Raw genomic sequence first — 23,390 nt, 5'->3', positions numbered from 1 at the left:
GCCGCGAGCGCGAAGCCCCTGAGGGCTGTCCCGGTGCCCGGGGAGCCCCGGGCGGCAGCCCCGGCGCCGCGCGCGGACACAAAGCGCCGGGGGGCGGGTCCCTGGCCGAGGCGCCGCGGCGGGCGCGGCGGGCTCACGCGGAAGGGCCGGACGGAAACGGCGGCCGGGCCGGGCGGCGGGGGGCGCGGGCCCCGGGCCGGGCGCGGGAGGCGCGAGGCCGGCGGGGAGGCCGCGGGGCGGGGAGGCCGGCAGCCCGCGCCGCCGCCCCCAGCCGCGTGCGCGCGCGGCCGCATCAGCTGAGCGCGCGGCGCGTGTCACGTGGTGCGCGTGTCGAAGGTCACGGCGCGCTCACAATGGAGTTCTCGGGCTATGTGCAGAAAGGCTTCCTGGCGCTGGCCGATCCCGGCACCTTCGACTCCAGGGCTTTCGCGCTTCTCGTCCGGGCGGCTTTCCAGAGCCTGCTGGACGCCCAGGCGGACGAGGCCGTGTTAGGTAAGCCGCTCGGCCCCGAGCTGCGTGGCCTGGGTGGAGGGGCGCTCGGAGACGCCGGCGAGCCGAGCGGCGGGGAAAGCCCCGGGAAGAGGAAGTCTGCGGGCTCTGCCCTTCGCTCCGGACGGAGTGTGCGGCGGCGGCGCTGCCAGCAGCCCGAGTGGACCCCGAGCATTGTTCTGGCCCCTGTGGGCACCTGCACGCTGCCAGCTTCACGTTCCTGGCCTGGGCCCCCTCCCCAGGCTCTTTGTTCTTTTGTACAGCTCGTGTTCTAGTCTTGTTTGTGGCCTAAACATCTCCGATGTTCGGCCGGGGCTGAAGCAAAGGCTCTTTGACACTTGACTTCATCAGGGGAGCTCCCTGCCATCCCGGCTTTCAGTGGTAGGCCGGCAAACAATTGAAAAGGTCTGTTTTCAAATTAATTACGAGGTCAAAGAGTGTTGACATTTCCCAGCTTAGAGAATACCGCCGCCTCTCTTGATGAATGCCACATTCTTGTTCAGTAAGTTTTGCACAGGTCCAAGCCCAGAGCCTTAAAATCTGGTGCATAATGTTTGGTTCCGCACCAGTTGCCCGGAGGCTGCTCTTCGTGAGTGGCCCCCTCGGTGATTGCGGAGTGCGGTGGCAGGATGGATTAAAGGCATGTTTGAAAAAACAAATCGCTTTTAGATATTTCTTAAATATAAATAGCCCAGCAATTCAAATTGTATGTATTTTGACAGTTTTAGGAACTAAACACTTGTGTCCAAAAAGTATGAAAGTGGAAGTTCTTGAAACGAAAATGGTAAGCACCACCTGGGTTCAGCTAAAAAAAAAAAAAAAAAAGCTGTCAAAGCTTGCAAGTGTTATGAAAAGCGTATTTTTATTCCGGACTCATGCCATCCCCTCGCTTCTCCTTGATGTATTAATAATGTCTAAGGAGCCACCCTAAAGCGAATCAGTCTTTAGAGGGAAAGTTTGTTCATTCATTCTTGAGTTCACACCTTGTAAAAGTTTTACGTTCCCATTTTCCTTTTAACTCACTTCAGCCAGTGTTAGAAATATTACAGGTTAATAAAATACTAAAAAGATGAAGGCAGAATATAAAAGAAGGCAGTTGAGACGAGGTAGCAGTAGAATTACTGATTGTGTGCCTTTGACCTTGTTCATCTCATTTACCTAAAATTACCAGTCCATATAGTTTAATTATTTTAGTTACCTTGTTAAAGGATTTTTCTCCAACTTAAAATAACCTGTTCAGAAAGATGACTATTTAGAATTTACTATTCCAGGCATCAATGGCAATTAATTTATTTTAGATCACCCTCACTTGAAACATATCGACCCAGTGGTTTTAAAGCATTGTCATGCAGCTGCTGCGATTTTCATTCTGGAGGCAGGAAAGCATAGAGCTGACAAGTCAACACTAAGGTACAAAATTTATGTAAATACCCATTTGTTTTTAAATAGTAGCTTTATGCTTCCAATTTTAGTTTTTAAAATAAGAGACTGAACTTTGGCTTTCTTCCCCCCACTTCTAGCACTTTCCTAGAAGATTATAAATTTGATAGAGAGCGCATAGAGCTGTTTTGCATGGAATTCCAGGTTACTTAATTTTTTTTTAATTACTATGCTATTTTTCTTCTGTTGCTTTATTTGCAAAAATGTGGGTTTTCTTTTTCTTCTTATTTCCCCACTCCAGAATAATAAGAATTCTCTAGAAACCGTACTGGGAAGGTAGGTACTATATAAGGTGTCAAGCTGAGCCACTTTTCACTTGCAGGTATGAATGCAGAGTTGCTTGTGTAAAATAAATTGGGGCAAAATATCAGGGCGCTCCGCCTAAAGAAAAAGTGCCAAGGGTAAATAAAAGAAAGTTAAACTAATGTGTTTTAAGGTGAAGTTTGGTATAACTTTAAAAAACTCTTTTAGTTGAAATTATGTTTGATTTTGTTTTAAATTAAGAATGGATGAATGGAATTAATAAGGTGATGGTGGTAGTGGTGGTGGAGGTCTACACGTTTTTTGAAGTTAAATATTGATCACTTTTTTTGAAGGTAGGATGTACAAAATTATCCTTGTATTTTTCAGTATAGGGAAATCTCTCCCTCGTATAACCGATGTTTCTTGGAGTTTGGAATATCAGATAAAGGTAAAGTTTAACAAACTGTTCTCTGAGGGGACTTGGGAGAACTTTTCCAGTACAAGTTACAAGCTGAAATGTTTTGTGTTGTTTTAGACCAATCAACTTCATAAGATGTACAGACCTGCATATTTGGTGACCTTCGATCTAAAGGTACTCACACATTTGTCCTGTCTAAAAACTCAAATGTGCAATGAAATTTCAAATCTTGATTGAAACAGACAACTTTGTTTTTCCTTCCTTAGAACACTGATTCCCGATCCCACCCAGAGATTAGTTTTAGTTGCAGCATGGAACAATTACAGGTACAGTATTAGGATCTGTGACTATGCCTGTCTTTTTATAGATGTTTAATTGGGAACAATGCTTATGGCCCGTTAAAAAGGAAATTAATCTAACCATCTCTCAGTAGTTAATGAAGGCTGTTAAGGATTTAATGGGGGAGGGGGGTTTCAAAAGCAATATTTAAGATAGCCTTCATTTTTGAAATTAAGATCTTACTAGTAGAGAATTAGTCCCTATTTGTCGGTGTCTCCCAATTACAATAAACTTCTGAAGTGTACTGTTGAGTGTAGATTCCTTCTGTTTTGTTGAGTTTGATCCAATAAGACTAAGCAGTATTAAGGTATGCTTTTGAAGATAACTTACTTGCTCTAAGAAACTGACTTAAACTTTCTAAACAGTATTTTAAAACAGTTTTTAAGTGAGCTTTTATAGAGAGAAGTGTGTGTAAAATTCAAAAACTTTTCAATTTAAGACTGGGGAAATTCAAAACCTGCATTGATTAAATGGTCATGACAACGAATTTGCTTCTTACCATCATTTAAAAAATGTAGATCATTACTTGGAATTAGGAAGTTTTCAAAAGGTACCTTCGGCCAAGTAGTTTTCATGTAACCATTAGTGACATTTAAAACTTTCAAGAAAGAGATAAAATGAATATAGCGATCCTTGTCAACTAACTTGAGAAACTGAATTTAGATGGACCTTTTCCATTAGAAAGATTGGGTTAAGAAGTAGTATTTCAAATTCTTCAAACTCGAGGGCAAGTAGCGGACTTAAAGAAGTGTTTTAGAGTATCTTGTGACAGATAATGACTTGTCAAAGGTTAAAATCCTGATGAAATTTAAACTTTAGAAAGTGACTCCGACTTTTTTCGTGCCTCTCGTTCAAAAGTGGATACTTGTCTCTGTTTCTTAGCCTTTCAAAAATAGTGGTATTCTACACCTTTAAAAAAATTTTTTTTAAAGGACTTAGTGGGAAAACTTAAAGATGCTTCGAAAAGCCTGGAAAGAGCATCTCAGATGTAACCTGGGGACCAGCGATCTACCGGGTCTCGAAGAGCAGCTATCCCGTCTGCCGAGCCGCCTCTCCTGCGAGCTGAACCTCGTCCTTTTCAGTTGAAAAGAAAAATGTCCCTGTTCAATCTATTCCACTCATCACTTTTGACACATTTTTTTTTTACACTTGTTGAAGGGTGAAGAGGGAAATTAAGTATTTGGCTCATCTTTAGTATTAACTGTATACTGATCTTTTGGCGCGTCACACCAAAGGAACTAGGCAGTATTATACTCCAAATAAATACTTTGTTTCCACAATATGAGTGCGGAGAGTTTGTGTGGGTTCCATTGTGCGTGGTAACGACTCCTCTGAAGCCACGGATACGATTCGCGTTAACTTGTAGCGATCGTCGCCTTCGCTCGGGACTGCGGGGAAGCGGCGGGGCCAGACTGCGATCCTGCGGGCGGTGGGTGGGAAGGTCGCGGCTTCGGGGCTCGGGCCGACCCGTCCCGTTACCTGCGCCCGGCGGGGGGGCGGGGGTGCCGGGCCGGGAGCCGCTGCCCACGCGCGCTCCGCCGGGGCCGGCCGCGGGCGGGCGGGGCCGCGGGAACACAGGGGCGGGCGCGGGTTCCGCGCCGCGGCGCCCGACTCGGGCCCGTGGGGCCGGGCGGAGGGAAGAAAGAAATAACGGGGGCTGGGGGGCGCGGGCGGCGTGCGGGCCCCGAGCGGGGCGGCGCGTGTGGCGCTGTGTAGAAATGTCTGCCGCCGCCGCCGCGCAGAGCGGGGGGAGGGAGGGGGCCGGGTCGCGCGGCTCCGAGGGAAGGGGGCGACCGCGGGCCCGACTACACCGACACTAATTCCCAGGCCGCCCTTAAGGAATGAGGGGGAGCACGTGACCCGCCGGGGGGGCGGCGGGGGGAGGGGGCGGGCGGACTCCGAGCCATTTTGGAGCCGGTGTCAGTTTCCACTCTGCCTTCAGCGGTGCATTTTTTTTTCCACCCTCCCCTCCCCCTCCTCATCCTCTCTCCCCTCCCCCCGCCGCTCCGCACGCACACACGGCGCCCCCCACCCGCCCGCCTTCACCCCCCCCAGCAACTATGAAATAATAATCGTAGTATTAAAGGCAGAGACCGGGGCGAGACAATGGGCATGTGGACGAGGGAGCCCCGATCCGGATCAGAAACACCTCCCAGCCCCGCAGAATAATACTGATCGCGCCCCCTCCGCGCGCTCCCTCCCCCGAGTGCGGAGCGGGAGGAGGCGGCGGCGGCCGAGGAGGAGGAGGAGGAGGAGGAGGAGGTGGAGGAGGAGGAGGAGGAGGCCGAGGAGGAGGAGGAGGAGGAGGAGGAGGCGTTGGAGGCCGAGGAGGAGGAGGCCGAGGAGGAGGAGGAGGCCGAGGCGCAGGAGGAGGAGGAGGAGGAGGAGGCCGGGCTCGGGAGGCGGCATGAGCCGAGCGCGGCGGCCGCCGCTCGTCTCGGCTGCGCTCGTTGCCCATTGACAGCGGCGTCTGCAGCTCGCTTCAAGATGGCCGCTTGGCTCACATTCATTTTCTGCTGAACGACTTTTAACTTTCATTGTCTTTTCCGCCCGCTTCGATCGCCTCTCGCCGGCTGCTTTTTCCGGGTACGTAGGAGGCGAGGCGCCTCCGGGACGGGGCCGGGGGCCGGCGGGGGCCGCGCGGGGCCGGGGCCGGCCGCGGGGGCGCGGGGAGCGGCCCCCCCCACCCCCCGCGCCTCGCCCGCGCCGGCCGGGAGGGCGCTGACAGCGTGGGCGCCGAGCCCCGCGCCGCCGCCGCCGCCCGCCCGCCCCGCGCGCCGCCCGGCCCCGCGCGCCGCCCGCGCCCGCGAGCGCGCGCCCGCCGCCGCCCGCCGACTCCCGCGGCGCCGGGACCGACCCGCAGCCCGCGCCGCGCCGCCGCCGCCAGCCGGGCTCGGCGCCGCTCCAGCCGCCGCCGCCCGCTCCGGCCCCGGACGCGCCGCGCGCGGCCCCACGTTTTAGTTCCTTTCTCCCCCGAGCGCCCCTCTCCACCCTCGCGACGCACATGGCCCCCGAGAAGAACACTTGTATTTGCAGCCTCCGCGGCTCGCCCGGCCACGGCGCCCTTTGTTGAGAGGTAGATTTGGATGGAACGGGGACGGGTGCCTGAAATCGGGAGCTGCTTGGGTCAAGTGGCTTCCCTCCTCTCCAGAAGAAGGGGCTCCCGGGGGCCCGAAACCGCCAGAGAACGCGCCCATTTTATAGGGACGGGTTGCGTGGGGGCCGGCGGTCCCGCCTAGGTGGTTGTTAGACGGGAGGGAGCCCCCACGAAAATGTTATTAACTTAAGTTGGAGGGACACTTGTGTGAAAGTGGATGGCTTGTAAGATGGCGGTCCCCAGTTGTTTCCGAGGTCTCCTGCATTTGTATTGAAAAGGGTAAAGTTTTCAAGGTGTGATTTGTTAAGAGCCTTGGATGAGTTCCCCGAGCGTTCCTTGGGACGTGCTCAGTGGGCAGCGGGCATTTGAAATTTGGAGCTTTTTGGGAAGTGATGGTGGCAACTGGACGTTAAGGTCTTGCTGGAGGTTTCCTTTTCTTTCCTTCTTTTCCCTCTTTTCTTCTCCTCCCCACCCCCCCACCCTACAATTTCTCTCTGAACCTCGACGGTAGGATGCACTTAGAACCACGGCTAACGTTTTCTAGGTTTTGGTTCATGTGAGCATAGGTCATGTGGTAAAGATGCTTTGGCACAGGAGCATCAAAAAGTTGAGTGCGTGTGTTTATGCAGTCATTGGGGTTTGACAGCGATACGGCATAGCTCTTTCCCCCAGAGAATTACAATTAATAATTGGAAGTAAACAAGTAAAGAGGCTTTGATCATTCCCAATTGCAATAAAAGGATTTAGTGGGCTTAGTGGTCACGGTTCAATATTTGAAAGAGAAGCATGCATTAACCCTTTCCTTAAACTAGGCAAAATTCTAGACATATTTATCCAAATCCAGGTGTCAGTTGGTGGTACCTGGAATGTGATGAATAGTTCAACCTGTATTTTATAGGAATTTAACCCCCAAGTTCTGGAAGCACGTGATAAAGCTACACTCAGGACTTGATGCTTAGGGGATACAAATTGTTACAGTCATGCTAACTTACTAGCTCTTGAATTTTATTTTCAGTAGACTGATGAAGAATTCCTTAGAGACTTGTTTTAGCAGTAAATTGATAAAATATTGAATGTTTTAGTTCATTGCTATACTTTTGCCCCAAAGAGTGAAGGTGTATGAAATAACATACCTGCCCAGATAATACACTTCCTAAGGGTATCTTTAAAGCCATTCAGAAGTCACTATGAATGAATGGGAGCATAGACACATATGCACAAGCCTTTGTGAAGAAAATTGAGCATTTAATTGCACTTGATAAATCTCCTAATCCTCTACCATCAAGTTGTTCTTGGATATACTTTAAGTGCTCAGATAGGCAAAATTCTCCCTAGAACTCAGCCCCAACTTTGCCCATGCTTGTACTGGGCTGTGATCCCCAACTGGGATTATGAGGTTCATTTGCATTTCTTAGATTTCAGTAGTCTGGCTGATTGTTAACATAAGAATTTGCTTCTGTTTTTCTTCATTTTGACATAACTGGTGTTAGGCCTCCAACTAAACTGACAGCCCCAAATGAGTGTTACATGGCAAGTTCTGACTATTGAATATTTGTGCCATTGTCTTTGGTGCACTTTTGCTGCTTAATTGGCAGATTCTGTGTTGGGACTTAGAAAGTTTTCATTTCAAAGGGTCAAGAGATTGTTTCTTAGCCCTTACCAGGCATGTAAAGCGTTTTGGAAGTCTTAATTATGTAGCTGACTTTTATATAAGTAACAAAGTTATATTTACTAGCGTTATAAATGGTAATAGGACTGTGGCGAAGTTCTTCTGAACTGGAGATAGAGGAGTTGTGTTAATTCAGACTCAGATGAATTTGAAAGGGTTTTGGTTAAGTACATGTGACTTAACTTTTCAAAGCCACCAGTAGATAACCCTTCACTGACATTTGATTGTTCTTTGCATTAGTATTTGTGTTTGGTGTTGGTTTTCTGAAAAGTAGAGAAGAAATAAAGCCAACTCTTTCCACTGACGCCCCTTTTTTTATACTTGGTGATGGGAGACCTTTGTGTACTGTGCTTTCACAGGCAGACAGAAGCTTCACTTTGCCAACTTTCTTTCTAGGAATGGGCCGCTGGCTTCACAAGGTGAGGTTTTTGTTGGGTTTTTTGTTTCTCTTAAAAACCAGGGCTTGTCTTTAATCATCCAGTACAATGTGTTTAAAGTTGTGACTCTTTGCTCCACCTACAGCTCCTCTGCAGTCCCACTTAGAGTTCTATTAACAATACCTTGACAACATTCTTCTGAGCAAGTAAACTAAAGATAACCGAGGAGTCCCACTTGACGTTTTCTGGTTGAAGTCGCTGGTTTGCCAGTATTTCCACATTCATAAAAGAGGCTTTGTGTTTTTGTTTTTTAACTTTTTTTAAAGCTTTTGGTCTCAGCCATTGACGTGTGTTGATTGGCATTTCTCTCTTCTGCATTTAAATTCACTAAGAATTTAAACCTCAGATGCATCTTCAAGTTTCACAGGTTCTCTGATTTCTATTCAGTGCAGCTTTAGAATGTGCTTCAGAGAGGTCTGGAAGCTCAGTCTTATTTCAAGTTCTGAAATGAAAGAAATGGAAGCAAGAAATGTGTTTTTCAGGAAAATTACATGCAGTAATTGACTGCCCTGATTGCCCGCTGGTGTGCTGTGACTGACAGACCCCCACCGTGACTTTTCTGTAATGTGTGTTATCTGTTGGGAATACCATCCTGTCGTGTTGGGGTTGTTAGAGAGGTTAGGCTGAGGAGATGACATTTGTTTTTCTCTCCCATCGTTGCTCTGGGTTAACCAGGTGTTGATCTAGCGTTGGGAAGGATCTGGTCACATGGTTCTTTATATATTACCACTGTCACACCGATTGAAGTAGTTTTTCTTACCTCCAGTTTAGTTCAGATGAAACAGGGCTTTCTCCCTCGCCTCCTTGTAAAACAAACTTCAGTTTCAGCCTTTCCCCAACTTTTTATCGCTCATCTGATGCACAGGAGAACTTTGTATTAGAGAAAGCAGCTTTAAAGAAGTTCAGCTCAATAAACATTTCTGCAAATTGAGCCCTCCCGGTTTCAGGCTAAGTGCACAGTTGGCAGTTTTCAAAAGATCCCTCCGTGGAGTTTTTGACCTAGTGATTACAACCAGGAGAGACCAAAGGACTCCAGATTTGAAAGAAACTCTTCGCACCACGTCTGGACGTGGAAAGAGGCCCCCCCAAAGAGTCTCCGGAATGGCTGGAGCGCCTTTTGCATTTTCCTTTACCATTCCCTAGCCCCGGGGTACCCCAGGCTGCGAGCCGGGTCCCCACTGGGCAGGCTCCTGCCCTCCAGCCCCGCTGGCCTGGCGGGGCGGCCCCACCCCCGTGCCGCAGCGCCCGCACCCCACCCCGCCCCCGCGCCGGCCCCGCCCCCGCGCCGCGCCGGCCCCTCCCCCGCGCCCGCCGCCGCCCGTCCGCCCCGCACGCCCGCCCGGAGCTCCGGGCTCGGCCGGGCTCCGCGCGGAGTTGCAGAGGTGGCCGGATGCCAAGTCTAAGTGTAAGTTGCTATGGAAACCCCGACTGAGAGGAGTTCCGAATCTGGAGCGCGACGGAGCCCGGGGCGCCGCCGGATCCGCCCCTCGCATCCCGGCCCCAGCGGCCGCGCTCAGGCCCCAGCCCCAGGCCGGCGCGAGGTGCCCCGCTCGCGGCCTCGGCACCCCGCTCCGGAAATGCCAGGGATGCAGATAGGGCAGAACTGGCTCTCCCTTTGTATCGAGGCGAAACGGGCCAGGTTCTGGTTGCCGGCACCGCCTAAAACAACAAGAACCTCTGGGGAGCCAGGGCATGCTCCCGGATTTTCCACTGGAGATTCCTAAGGAAGTTTCACCTTCAGTGTGGAGACCTGGAGCCAGCCCTGGTGGCTTGGTAAATATCTGCGGGGACCCTGTGGCGTCTCCTGCAGCCGGTGGGACTGCGAGACTGGAGGACAAATGGAAGAAAGATCCAATGCTCTCAGCTCCCAGCCCCCACCGCGACCTTTTCTTCTCTCTTCTGGAATGACCTGAGGGACCAGAAGTTACTTCAGTTGGATCCTTTCCCACCGTTTCAGTGGATTTAATTTAGATCTGATTAGTAAATTCCTCCCGTGGAAAACAGTGGGACAGTCCAGCTGTACAGTGTTAAGAGAGTTTTATGAAGTCTTCAGTATTTCAGAGTGTACAGTTACTGGAGGTTGGAGATAATCTCGATTCTCTTTGAATTATGGCCAATATATTTATGTCTTGCAGGATCTGTTATCAAGCAGAAATGCATCGAACAACCAGAATCAAGATCACTGAGCTTAATCCCCACCTAATGTGTGTACTTTGTGGAGGGTACTTCATTGACGCCACAACGATAATAGAATGTCTACATTCCTGTAAGTACAGAGATTTGGACTTCTTTTGTGCCCCCTTTATTTCACTTTCCATTCTGAAATTTAAATCAGAACATAAATTCTGAAATATAAATTCCTGTCGCCCTTAGGAATATGGGTACAAAGGGATGGAGTCATTTTCTTTTGACACATACGGTGATTTTTTTAAAATGCATATTTTACAAAATATTATCTAAGTTCTTAAGGATCATTGAATTATTTAATTGAATTTGAAGTATCTTTGGCTGCTGCTAATTCTGTTTCAGACACTAATGCTTAGCAATCAAATATTTTTTCACTCACAAGAACTTTGTTTTACACTTCTAGTCTGTAAAACATGTATTGTGCGTTACCTGGAGACCAGCAAATATTGTCCTATCTGTGATGTCCAAGTTCACAAAACCAGACCACTTCTGAATATAAGGTAGAGAAATGTTTAAAATTATTGTTTGTAATTGTTATTGGAGTTGCATAATTTAGTGAATGCTATCCTATTTATTTTTACAGGCCAGTTTACTGTTGAATCCCTAGCCAGCTCATGTGCTTTGTGTAGGGTACCTCTTAATTTCTTGCCATTTTAATAGTGACTGACTTTATACAAAGTTCAGTGCTGTTTAAATGATTTTTAGAATTTTTTAAAGAAAATCAGGAAGAATTGAATTCTCTATTTTTGCATTCTTTCTTGACTTCTTGTCAGGATGAATGCATTTCAAGTGCTTCCATTCTCACCTCTCTTCTGTATTCACATTAGCAGTTTAGTAACTTGAAAGGCATACATACTTACTGAGTCAATGAAAGTGAGGAATTTATTAGTGAATATAAAATATTTTCTACTGCCTTTAAAGTGCAACTAAATATGTCTAGTCTCGTAATTATAGAGCAAGTTAGATATTGTCAGCCAAGTAAAATACAATAAAAACAAAACAAAGCCTATATAATAGCATGTGAACGGTTTTAGTTTTTTTGTCATATGAACTGAATTTACCTTTCTAATTTGTTCTTTTTTAGGTCTGATAAAACTCTTCAAGATATTGTATACAAATTAGTTCCAGGGCTTTTCAAAAGTAAGTAACTCGCTTTAAAATGAATCAGAAATTCTAAATAAGTTTTACCTGTTTTACCAAATGTATCTTACCTTTCTCCCTTCAGATGAGATGAAGAGAAGAAGAGATTTTTATGCAGCTCATCCTTCAGCTGATGGTAAATTCTTTGGAAGGAGGAATCCATTTTATTTGGAGGGAGAACTTATTTGTTCATATATAGTATTATTTTCATCCTACTCTGTGTGTAATAATTACTCAGTTTTGAAAAATTTAATTCAAAAATGTCTTTCTAGCTGCCAATGGCTCCAATGAAGATAGAGGAGAAGTTGCAGATGAAGATAAGAGAATTATAACTGATGATGAGATAATAAGCTTATCCATTGAATTCTTTGACCAAAACAGGTATAAGTTTTGGGAAATGTGCTTTATTCTGTTTTCTTTATGGGATACATTATAACGCTTACAAATTATCTTTCTCTTAGATTGGATCGGAAAGTAAACAAAGACAAAGAGAAATCTAAGGAGGAGGTATGTTGGTTGTTACAAAGACACAGAAGAAACATTTTTTGGATGCTAGGTCTTATGGGGGTTTATGTCATTTAGACTGTCATATGAGGCTGTGAAATAGGAGAAAATTGTGTTTGATAATCAAGAGTGATATGTATCCAATAGTTTGTAGCTCGAATTTATTTTGATAGGATTACTATTCTTACAAAGTATCTAAAATATTTTTTGTTTCATGATCTGATAGACTTAGTTTCCCGAATGCATGATTCTGTTCATTTAGTAGTTTAATAAAAGAGTAAATTAAAATTATTGTTGAAAATTGGTAGTATTTTATGATATTGTACCTTTTATCATAGTCAGGCAATATGATTGAAACTTTTCATTACCTAAAAAGAATTGATAAAGAATTGTTTTCTGGTATGTGCTCGTAGGTGAATGATAAAAGATATTTACGATGCCCAGCAGCAATGACCGTGATGCACCTACGAAAGTTTCTGAGAAGTAAAATGGATATACCTAATACTTTCCAGGTAGCTACTTGGTAGTCTTCATGAGCTTTATAATTTTAACCACGTTTTTCCTTTTTTGGATTCTGATTTCAAGTAAGCTTATTTTTAAATTAGCACTTAAATTGGAAATAATTTTTTAATGTTTGATATGAATTTGATTTTATGCTTATATCCCTTAATTTCAAGAAATGTTTTTCCTCATGGAAAGTTCCAAAAGGAAGTCCTTTGTCCAAATGTTGGGAGAAAGTGGTTTTTGAACTGTTTTTGGATTATGAATAGTGACAAAAATAACAGATCTATCTTTGCTGTACTTAATTGAGAAATTGTATCTCAATAGATTGATGTCATGTATGAAGAGGAACCCTTAAAGGATTACTACACACTAATGGATATTGCCTACATTTATACCTGGAGAAGAGTAAGTAGCGTATCTAATATTAGCAGATTACTGTGGTGAACTGCACTTAAAGAGTTAAGGCTGATAACGGTTTTTTCCTTTTGACCTTGCAGAATGGTCCACTTCCTTTGAAATACCGAGTTCGACCTACTTGTAAGCGAATGAAGATCAGTCACCAGAGAGATGGACTGACAAATGCTGGAGAATTGGAAAGTGACTCTGGGAGTGATAAGGCCAACAGCCCAGCAGGAGGGCTGCCCTCCACCTCTTCTTGTTTGCCTAGTCCCAGTACTCCAGTGCAGTCTCCTCATCCACAGTTTCCTCATATTTCCAGTACTATGAATGGAACCGGCAACAGCCCCAGCGGTAACCACCAATCTTCCTTTGCCAATAGACCTCGGAAATCATCAGTAAATGGGTCGTCAGCAACATCATCTGGCTGATATCTGAGACAATTAAGGAAAAATTTTAAACTCCTGATTTATATAGATATCTTCATGCCATTACAGCTTTATAGATGCTAATACATGTGACTATCGTCCAATTTGCTTTCTTTTGTAGTGACATTGAATTTGGCTATAAAAGATGAACTCAGATGTGATACTCATATGGACGTTAATAGAGAACATTGTTCCTATAAAGGGTTGGTTTCTAAGAAAGAAGATTTTTTTCTGTGTGTTAGAAAAGATGTGAAATGGTTTCTGTGACCATTGTTTGGATTTGAAAATATTCTGCGGTGGATATAAACTTTGGGCCATAGTTTGTTAATCTCAACTAATGCCTACATTATTACATTCTCCTTGATTGTTCTTGTTATTATGCTGTTTTGTGAATCTGTAGGAAACAAGTGCTTTTTATCTTGAAATTCAACAAACAGAAAGAATATGCATAGAAGATTGCATTCTATGTAGCCATGTCACTGTGAATAACAATTTCTTGCATATTTAGCCATTTTGATTCCTGTTTGATTTTTACTTCTCTGTTGATAACACAAAACCGATCAAAGAAAAGTAAACTTCAGTTTTACAATCTGTATGCCTAAAAGCGGGTACTGCCGTTTATTTTACTGACTTGTTTAAATGATTCGCTTTTGTAAGAATCTGATGGCATTATGCTTGTGTACAATGCCATATTGGTATATGACATAACAGGAAACAGTATTGTATGATATATTTATAAATACTATAAAGAAAATATTGTGTTTCATGCATTCAGAAATGGTTGTTAAAATTCTCCCAACTGGTTCGACCTTTGCAGATACCCAATGTTTAAGCCTTATCAGCATAGAATATTTTTCACTGGATATCAAATTTTAAATTCTGTTCCATGGAAGCAATTGGCAAATCCTTATTACTGACCTTTCCCTAGGAATACATGTTTACTTTTTAAAGTAATTGTTGCAGTAAAAAAGAACTTTTTAACTAAGGAATTTGGAAATAGTGTCTTTGTTTCCCATTGTTTATGATGGAATTCTGTTTTTAGAATGCTTATTGATCACTGTAACTCTAAAACCAATTTTTAAATAAAACAGCAAATTGCTGGAAGATGGCATTTTATCTGAAATGATTTTAATATGTGATGTGACAGTTATTTCAAATCATAAGAGTTGCTTTTCCAATGGTCTACAATGGAAAATGTCCTCTGTAATGTTTGGAAATAGAAGCAATTTATTATAAGCTTCTATGGGTCATTTTTAAATAGAGTGAGCATGTTGAATCTAATATATGAATAACCCCAACATTTTCAATATATGTTTTGCTTTGGTCGAACTTGGTGTGTGTTCATCACTCATCAGTTATTTATGAGAGTGTTTATTCTATATGAATATTGTTTCATGTTTGTATGGGAAAATTGTAGCTTAACATTTCATTGTCCCAGTCTGCAAAAGAAGCACAATTCTATTGCTTTGTCTTGCTTAGTCATTAAATCATTACTTTTACATATATTGCTGTTACTTCTGCTTTCTTTAACGATACAGTAAATGAAGTTTTATGAAAACCACAAAATACATATATTTTTATTTTGACCTGGATTTGTACAGTCCCATTGTAAGTGTTGTTTCTAATTATAGATGTAAAATTAAATTTCATTTGTAATTGGAAAAAGTCCAATAAAAGGATATTCATTTAGAAAATAGCTAAGACTTTAATAAAAATTTGTTATGAAAAGCACAATGTGCAGAAGTTTTGGAACCCTACAGTGGATTATGACAGGTAAAAGCTAATGAGAATCCATTGTTGTTTTAGTGATGTTGGTAAGAAATACATGCTTTGTTTGTAATTGCTTGAAAACCCAATGGAAGATGTATTTGTTTATTTACTCTACAATCTTTGAAGTAAAAGTTACCCATGTTTGCCAACTTTGGTGAATTTAACTCATTTTTGTAGGCTTTTCTCAAGTTTTTCCTGATGTTACCCTAAGACAATAGTTCATGTAAGTTTCCAGTAATTTTATAATCTTACATAAAAGATGAGAAAAAAAATTTCAAAGGAAACCGTGAAATGCTAGTGTGAAATACTAGTGGGCTGTCCTTTGACTTACAAAAATCAAGTTAAAAGGTCAACATGAAACTTAAAGGACTTTACATCTCAACCCTTTTATAATAGACCTACAGTTGAAATTAATATCAGATACTGCATATCAGATATTTAAGCTTCTCCTACCATGCTTGAAGAAAAGTCCATGTATTTGAAAGAGGATTTTTTCTTAATTTAAAAATGGCTTACATTTTAAGGAGTATTTCAGCTAGGGTTTTAAATATTAGTGTAATTTTGTTTTGCATTCTCTCATAACCAGGCATCACGGTTTTGACGATTAAGGTTTTAAACTACTATTTAAAATGTTTGTATACTTAGAAAAATCTACGTGAGACTAACTTTGTAAGTCAAAGCAGGTTATGTAAAAAATTAGCTTCAAGTTTGACTTTTGCTTTTGGAAACGATCCTACAATTCTATACCACAAAGTTAGTGTTGGCAAAATAGTCTACAGAAAATTCCTAAATTGATTTCACAGGTTTTAGCTTAAATGCAAAAGGAGAATGAGGCTGCTTTCTGCTGTATAAATAGTGATCTATCTTGCTTTACACATGCATAGAACTTTACAAGTACTTTTTGCTTTCAAAATTGCCGGCCGTTAATTGCACTAATTAAAAAAAAAAAGTTGCCCTTCAGTTGACTTAAACTACCAACCATAAGGCTCAGTTCCCATATCTACATGTGCAAACTATGATCTCTGGAGGTACAAGGCTTACTGAGCAGTGAAAAGACAGCTTTCCTTCTTCCTTTCACCCTTTCCCCAGCATTTGGAGTTGTGGTTCATTTATTTGTGAAGTCTTTTGGTTCACTCTTTCCATAGGCCTATCAAAATAGTTCTGATAGGAAATGGAGTAGGAACTTAATAACTACCGATGTGAAATACTGCATACACTGACCAGCAAGAAATCAGGATTTTTTTAAAAAGTAGCTTATAATTTTCCAGGGGATGAGAATCTTTAGACAATCTGCTCATGGATCCTTGTGTCTAAGAATTCTCCCGTAAAGAGTGTCAGTTTCTTTCAGTGCTCTTTGTTTTAAAAGTTTGGTAAATCTCTTCACATTGTTCTGGAGTAACAGTTGGAAATTTTGATTTAGTTTAGTGCTGCTATAAATGAAAAACTAGACCAGGTTCTGAAATGCTGTGATCCAGTCTTCCTGCAGTTAAAAAGACGTAGTCTTTATAAAGATATATTTAAATGAGTCTTTGAAGGGTTCTAAATGAGTCTATAACTTCAAGCATGGTGCTAAGAGCAGCAGTTCCTAGCAGAAGACTTTTGGGCTAGACAGACCATTTCACTTGATCTTTTCCCTCTTGTATAATGAACCCAACAGGTCATAATCTAAGGTTTTTCTTAAAAAAAATAAAATAAAATAAAATCCGACGCTTTCATAATGAACTTTGAAATAAAGTGGGATCATCAGAATTACAGATAGCCAGAAAGCATCCCAGTAAACCAAACTTGGCAAATACTCCCGCGATAGACCTTGAGCCTGTGGATCTCCTCGGAAATCTCAAGATCGCTGTTTTGATTATGAAAGTCTCTGAAAATGTTTACACAGTTGAGTGTTTCCTGTTTCCGCAGCTAATTTTTTGTAACGTGTTTTTTTTTTTCCTTCCTTTGGTTCTTGAAACGGATTTCCTTTATTTGCACCAGTTTCTTAGTGAGCAATTTCTAGAAGGCTCACATGAAACTTGAATATCAACTTCTGGCTTCATCAAGTCGACGACCTCAAAAGGCATTTATCACTGGAAAAGCTACTCTAGAATCTTTTGTGAGTTTTTTAAAGTTAAAGTGCCTATGGAAATCTCATCCCTATTTCATTTAATCCTCCAAAAATAATAAGCATTCAATTAAAAAAACCAAAGAATGAGTTTCATCCTCCCATTTCTAGAATCTGGAAACTCAATCTTGCGAGCATCCTTTGCAAGAGACTCAGAAGAAATTCTCTTAAATAGCAGGTTGGGTGCCCTCCGAGTTATCTACATTGCAGTAAAAATACTACTTTCTGGCTCTGATTGTTGGGTTCTCCTGAAATCCAGACAGCAGCGAACGTGATTTCAAGTTCATTGAAGATTCCACCCTCTGAACTCTCATCTCCCAGGTCGGCTAGAGCCCAAGTTGGGCGAAATTTGGGGGAACGTCCTCGGAAAACGCGTCCAAAAATTCCGGCGTGCGAGAGCCGGTGAGAGATGACGAAGCCCCCAAAGGTCCGTGGAGGCGCCGCGGTGCCAAGGCTCGACCCCCGCGAATTCGTCGACAGCCGGGTCGAGCAAGGGAGGGGAGCGCACGGCGTGGCGGGGAAGATCAAGCCTGGCCCGGGGGCGCGGCGGGGGTGGGGGCGAGAGCGGTTCCCGAAGGGAGCAAGGCCGACGGTCCCGGGTGCCGGTGCCTGACGGGCCGGGCGCGGGACGCCAGCCCTGAGAAGATGACCGCCTGCCGCTCGGCCTCCCGCCGGCCGGGACGCCTGGACGCAGGGGGCCGCGCTAGGGAGGAAACGCGGCCGCCCGCGGCCCCTCCGCTCGGGCGGCCGCTCTCGGGGCCGGGCAGGCGCGGCGGCCGGGGCCGGGGCGCGCTCGCCGGGCGGGGATTGGGCGGCGCGGCGCGGGAGCCAGGCCGCCGGGCACTGGGAGGCCATTTTGCGCGTGCGCCGCTCGCCTCGCGCGCGGCTCTCGGCTCGGCGGCTCCGGCTCCCGCCAAATTTGAAAGCCGGAGTCGCAGACCCCGCGGGCGCGGCCGCCGGGAAACGGCGTCGTCGGGCCCAGGCGGCAGCGACGACCGGGGCCGCGAGCTCCGGGGCCGCGGGACACGCAGCTCGCTGCGGGGAGGCAGGAAAAGGCGTCGTGCGGGGCCGTCTTCCAGGGGACCGCTCAGCGTGGCCCGCCTGCACTCACGGCGTTGGGGAGGCCGCGGGGGTGTCTCGGGGGTATTTAGCTTTGGAGTGGCGAGACGGCTGAATAAATGATGACGACATGGAGCTCCCCCACTCGAGGGTTCCCGCAGTCGGCCTCGGGTGGATGGCGCTGGCGAAGGCCGACTTGCAGGCGAGCTTCTTGGGTGCGAAGAGCAGACCCAGCGCCCGGAAAGCAGCCGCGCCCGCGGGACCCCGTCAGCAGCGGGTGGGTGCCGGCCCGCACGCCGCAGCCCCGAGCGAGGGCCGCGTCTGGGGCCCGAGAGGCGACGCCTTCGGGGGCGCCCCGGCGCGACGAGCCCGGCAGGCCGCGCCCGCGGGGCTGCGCCCGGGGAAGGGGCGGCGGGAGCGGGCGGGACGCGGCCTCCTCCCCGCAGAGCCCGCGCCGGACCCACTGCCCCCGGGCACCCGCACCCTGGCGACGCCGGGGCCGAAGGGAAAAGGAAAGACGTGGGGAGGCCAGGCGAGGAGCGAGTCGCCGAGGACTGAAAGCGGCCTGACATGGGCGCCGCCGGGCGAGTCGCCTCGATCGCGGCCGCGCCTGCAGGAGCCGCCATTTGGTGGCGGGCTCCGGGCTGCCCGCGGCACGGTGCGCCCGGCGTCACAACTGGCTGCTGAAGGAACCGCGGGCGCGGGGCGTCGCTGGGCGTTTCCAGTACAGGTTTCCGGCCGGCTCCCCGCGCCCCAGGACCGGCTCGCGCGCCGGCTCCCCCGCCGGACCGAGGCCCCGGGGCGACGGAGCCCGCGTGGGGCCAGGGGGCGTCTGGCTCCCCTTGGGCGGCGCCACAGGAGACGCGGCCGCCTTTCTCCCCTTGAGGCCGGAATCCGTTTCCCGGCGGCGCTTCGCACCTCTCGGCCGCCAAGGCGGGAAAGGGCAGCCGCGGCGCGGCCAATCGGGAGCGGCCGACGGGAGGCGGGCGGCTCGGCCGGGGCCCGGGGTTCGCGTCCCGGCTCGCGGCGTCCTCGAGCGTCGCCGCGACCCGCCCTGGAAACGGGAGGCGCCCACCGAGTGGAGAACAAAGGGCTGGACGGGGGAACGGGAGGCGAGGGAGCGCGTGCCGCCGCGCGGGACGCGGAGTCGGGGTGCGGGGGCGCGGGAAAGGAGCGGGGGACGCCCTGGCCAGGCCGCGGCCCCCACGCAACGAACGAGGCCGGCCTTCGAGCCCGCGCTGCCATGTTTCTTTCACGGCGGGCGCCAATTTTTGACGCTTCCGAGGCGATGCCCAGCCGGCCCCGCGGCCTCGGTGCCACCCAGGCGGGCCGGAGCCCGCGGGAGCCCCTCGGCCCGGCCCGAACGGGAGGCGTGTGGGCGGCCCAGGCCGCGGCCGCTCCCCCTCGCCGCCACCTTCCCGGGGCTGCGGGGCTGCGCGCTCGGCGGAGGCTCGGTTGCCAGTAGCAACCACACGACGGCGATTTGCAGCCTGGGCCGCCGCCGCCGCCGCCGGTCCCTCTGCCTCCTCTGACACCTCGGGGTCGGGATGGAAACTGGGGCGGGCTGGTGGACCGGCGGGGGGGGGGGTGCGAAGCGTTACCGGTGGGCATCTCTCGCCCCCTCCCCCGAGTCCTCACTCCCCCACCCCCGCGGCCGCGCCCCGGAGCCGGATCCCCCGGCTGGGCCCTGCCCCCACGCAGACAATAGGGCGGCTCGCGGCGCACTGGGCTGTGCGCGCCTCCCGAGCGGAACCGACACCTGAGCCTCGGGCGCGGGCCGCTCGGCTCATTCCCGGCCCGGCTGCCCGCGTCCCCAACTTGAGCTGAAATTCTTTGTCAAAGGCCAGTCCCTTGGAAAGCTTCCCGTGACAGAAATAAGGACCGGGGTGAAGCAAGCAGTCACGACGTCCACTCCCTTTCTAAGGGCGTGGACACAAAGAAGAGCTTATGGAGTTGTCTCATCCCTGGCACGCGTGGTTTCCCCGCTGGGTTAGCGCCACGGGCAGACGCGACCAGCTTCCCCGTTCTTTGTCTCCCACGAATATTTTTGCATGAAATTCATTGTACAATCATTCGCATTAGCTGAAACATTACATCAAGATACGGATTCTTCAAAGTGCAGAGAGCACTTTCTTCCATAGCCTGTGATGAGTCTCAGCAGCCCTTGGCAGTGTGGACCGGATGGTCTGATGCATAAAGAAAATGACTGACACTAGGAATCAATCATTCTGCCTTGTCAAGTTCTAGGACGCGGTTCTGATTTTTTTTTTCCTTAACCAGGACTCGAGCGCTTTAAACAGGTCTCATTGAAGATACATCTTCACACTATTCAGGGAAGTCTTATTTAAGAAGTAGGATGAACCGCGAAATTCCCTATAGAGAAGCATCCCGACTTCAATAGACATTTAGTTACCTGAGTATTCTTCCTGGATTGGAATTTCATGGAAATCACAGATGTGCTGAATAAGCTTTAAAGTTTAGAGCTCCTTGAGGACCAGCATCACTCTCGTTCATCGTTGTATACCCGGAGTCCTCTCACCATAGCAATGTTTCTTAAATTTCAACGGGATTGTAGAAGTTCAACAATCCCAATTAAAATTTAAAATAATACTAATCATTACCACAAGGTGTAATATCTTTAATAAACTTAAAAGTTAAACTTGCTAATGACAATCAAATATCCTCATTTATGTGTTTTTAAACTATATTGCAGAAGTTATAAATTGTACTTTAAAAATGGTAGATGTTTCCAGGATTATAAGAATGACAAGCTATAGACTAGAAGTTATATCCTAGCTATTTTCCTTCACAAAGTATCTAAAATTGGTTAAGTATCTGTGAGTAAAATGAGATTATTGGGTGACCTGCATACTTTCATATAGCACAGGTATTAACACTTTTCCCAGTTAAATGGGAATTAATAATTGTCCTGCATGTTGCATGTCTAAATGCATCTTGGACCATCCTATGTAATTTAAATAAGCTTTAGAGTATAATGAAAGTTGTTAGTAGGGTTGATTGTATTGCGAGGTAAACTCAATGCCTTCTAAAATGACTCTTTGGTATGATGTTAAGAAAAAGGCTCACTATTAATTTTCACAAAACGTCAAGTTCATGAAATGAGAGTTTACTTCAAAGAAGAAAGTTAGCACTACTTGGTTCTTGAAGGCAACATAATGACCTGTAGCTTGCCCAAACACCCCCACATCCACCTTAAAAAATAGGAAAGTAAGGCTTTAGTAAAAAGTTCCTTTCTATGGTCTTTCAAAAAAGAAAAGCTCCAACAACTTGCTTTGGACCAAGTTAAAGAGATTATCTCCCTTTTTCATTACGACTGTGTCTTTCAATGAATTGAAGGATAAGATCAAAGTGCATTCATATTCATGTGAATTATCGCTATTGACTTGAATAATGATGGATTTCATTGTTTTATTTAAACTGAAACCAGAAACGCTGCAGCTTTTGAGTCTACAACCCTAAGGCTGTAGAATTTCTTCTATGAGGACTCAAAGCCAAGCAATTAGGTCTGACAGCCACGTCATTTCCATAATGTATTTCCGTAGAGAGGACTCTTTACTGGAATTAGTTACATTTCTTTACAATCTTACCACATATTTTTGACTCTTATCCAACCTTTTGTGCAGAGCTCCTGAGTCAATTCTAAAATACTTGAGTATAAATTGTTCTAGGAAGATAGAGTGATGTTTAGGAAGCATCTAAGCTATTCATGAATCACAGAATTAGTGTTATCAGTAATTAAGTTGGGATAGTGTTTTTGCTTTGAACAGGGCACATTACAGTTTGTTTCCTAGTGTAACTGAAGAGCTCAAGTCAGAATAAGCTTGGGAAAATGTGTTTACCAGCTGTTTCTTTCTAAATATGCTTCATGACCATTTTCTTAAAGTATTTCACTTGGGTTCTCTTCACACTATCCCATCATTTTCTGAGAGTTTATGAGATACAGGGAACACTACTCACTTTTCCCAAATAATCACTATGCTTAACTTATTCACTTAAAAATCTTATCACTTTGGAGAACGTCTAAGAAAACTCACTACTATAAGTAAATTTACAGTACTAATATAGGCAACCTTTAAATACTTAAGGAAATGCATTTTCATAATATACTTAACATACACAATTCATATAGGCTCTCTCAAAGACTTCAGTGCAGGAGAAATCTGTGATATATTCTCATAGTCTGCAGTGGGTTCTGGAAATAACCTTTTCCAGAAAGACAACTTATATCAGTTACTTGATGTCACTCTAATTCCTGTCACACACTTAAAACATTACACATAAACACCAGATTTTTAAAAAACAAAAAAAATTAGTCCTGTTTTGCTGCAAGAAGTCTCTATCTTCACTGTCCCCATTTGTTGTCCTTTAAGCCAAAAGTTGGCATGTTTGTATCTATTTGGGAGATTTTGTCATAATATGTTTGTATACTTCCAAGTTTATTCCTAAACTTCAAAGACCTTTATTCTTGTCTCACAAAGTGATAAACAATGACAATATTTTATTAGAAAAAAAAGTACTCATGGACTAAAATGCTAGACTAAGCATTTCTCAGAATTCATTCCTTTGAGTAAATCTGTCTAACTAATGCGAATATTAGAATGGGTAGTCCTATTTTTTTAACGTGGTTCATATAAAAAATCTTATTTTAGAGAAAATAAATATGGGGGAATGTTGGACTGGGAGGCAATTTAGCAATATTTTAAAATATAGGTTTAGCTAAATCCAGACATTTCCTTTGAAATTTTAAAGAATAAGAAGAAGTTGTGTTTATAACTTTCTAAGGTAAAAAGGATGCAAAGTTGCAGCGCAATTTTTAAAGACTGAGATTGCGAGCCATTGCGTCGCTACGTTTTAGCGGAGTTCAGCTTTGGTGCCGAGGTTTTTTTTTTTTTTTTTAAATTATGCGGGACACCAGCCACTTTTGTAAAGACCCTTGACAGCCTCTCTGCTCTGGCAGCGTTTGCTAGGTGTCGGAGTGTACGTTCAGTTATTCTGCAGAGTGCTCAAGGAGCGAGAACTTTCGGCTAGGGACTTGATAGAGCCAAATGACGTAAAAAAAAAAAATTGAGGTTGCACATGCGCAATGAGGTGCAGCTGTTTCTTTTTCTCTTTGCAAATAAGCCCCGAGTCCTCAGCCCCCCT

General features: G+C 46.0%; 2 protein-coding genes across 4 annotated transcripts; both read left to right on the top strand.

Annotated features, from left to right (window-relative positions):
* The first annotated feature begins 216 nt into the window (after positions 1-216).
* On the top strand, positions 217-4,209 carry COMMD3 (COMM domain containing 3). 2 transcript variants are annotated; one of them, XM_004605354.3, is made up of 8 exons: positions 219-492; positions 1,788-1,899; positions 2,010-2,073; positions 2,171-2,205; positions 2,560-2,620; positions 2,708-2,764; positions 2,857-2,916; positions 3,862-4,209. In XM_004605354.3, exons 1-8 carry the CDS (start codon positions 354-356, stop codon positions 3,919-3,921), a joined length of 588 nt encoding a protein of 195 aa, XP_004605411.1. In that variant the 5' UTR covers positions 219-353; the 3' UTR covers positions 3,922-4,209. The 2 variants fall into 2 exon arrangements, with proteins under 2 accessions (XP_055003153.1, XP_004605411.1); XM_055147178.1 differs by lacking the exons at positions 2,010-2,073; positions 2,171-2,205 and having other exon boundaries at positions 217-492.
* Positions 4,210-5,256: 1,047 nt separating this feature from the next.
* Positions 5,257-15,211, top strand: BMI1 (BMI1 proto-oncogene, polycomb ring finger). 2 transcript variants are annotated; one of them, XM_055147176.1, is made up of 10 exons: positions 5,257-5,515; positions 10,268-10,398; positions 10,723-10,819; positions 11,404-11,459; positions 11,545-11,595; positions 11,732-11,840; positions 11,921-11,966; positions 12,377-12,475; positions 12,792-12,872; positions 12,965-15,211. In XM_055147176.1, exons 2-10 carry the CDS (start codon positions 10,287-10,289, stop codon positions 13,292-13,294), a joined length of 981 nt encoding a protein of 326 aa, XP_055003151.1. In that variant the 5' UTR covers positions 5,257-5,515; positions 10,268-10,286; the 3' UTR covers positions 13,295-15,211. The 2 variants fall into 2 exon arrangements, with proteins under 2 accessions (XP_055003151.1, XP_055003152.1); XM_055147177.1 differs by lacking the exon at positions 5,257-5,515 and adding an exon at positions 5,857-6,005.
* The last annotated feature ends 8,179 nt before the right edge of the window (positions 15,212-23,390 follow it).

The sequence above is a fragment of the Sorex araneus genome, chromosome 9 (genome assembly GCF_027595985.1).
Source record: "Sorex araneus isolate mSorAra2 chromosome 9, mSorAra2.pri, whole genome shotgun sequence".
Classification (NCBI taxonomy): domain Eukaryota; kingdom Metazoa; phylum Chordata; class Mammalia; order Eulipotyphla; family Soricidae; genus Sorex; species Sorex araneus.
Note: the sequence above shows the minus strand (reverse complement) of the source record. Positions and strands in the feature narration are given on the sequence as shown.

What these genes read in the sequence shown, in the direction of transcription:
- COMMD3 (XM_004605354.3), top strand. Translation starts at nt 354, where the DNA reads ATGGAGTTCTCGGGCTATGTGCAGAAAGGCTTCCTGGCGCTGGCCGAT. An exon ending in GTTTGGAATATCAGATAAAG is followed by an intron (nt 2,621 to 2,707) that starts GTAAAGTTTAAC and finishes GTGTTGTTTTAG; the next exon opens with ACCAATCAACTTCATAAGAT. An exon ending in GCAGCATGGAACAATTACAG is followed by an intron (nt 2,917 to 3,861) that starts GTACAGTATTAG and finishes TTTTTTTTAAAG; the next exon opens with GACTTAGTGGGAAAACTTAA.
- BMI1 (XM_055147176.1), top strand. Translation starts at nt 10,287, where the DNA reads ATGCATCGAACAACCAGAATCAAGATCACTGAGCTTAATCCCCACCTA. An exon ending in AGTTCCAGGGCTTTTCAAAA is followed by an intron (nt 11,460 to 11,544) that starts GTAAGTAACTCG and finishes TTCTCCCTTCAG; the next exon opens with ATGAGATGAAGAGAAGAAGA. An exon ending in GAATTCTTTGACCAAAACAG is followed by an intron (nt 11,841 to 11,920) that starts GTATAAGTTTTG and finishes TCTTTCTCTTAG; the next exon opens with ATTGGATCGGAAAGTAAACA.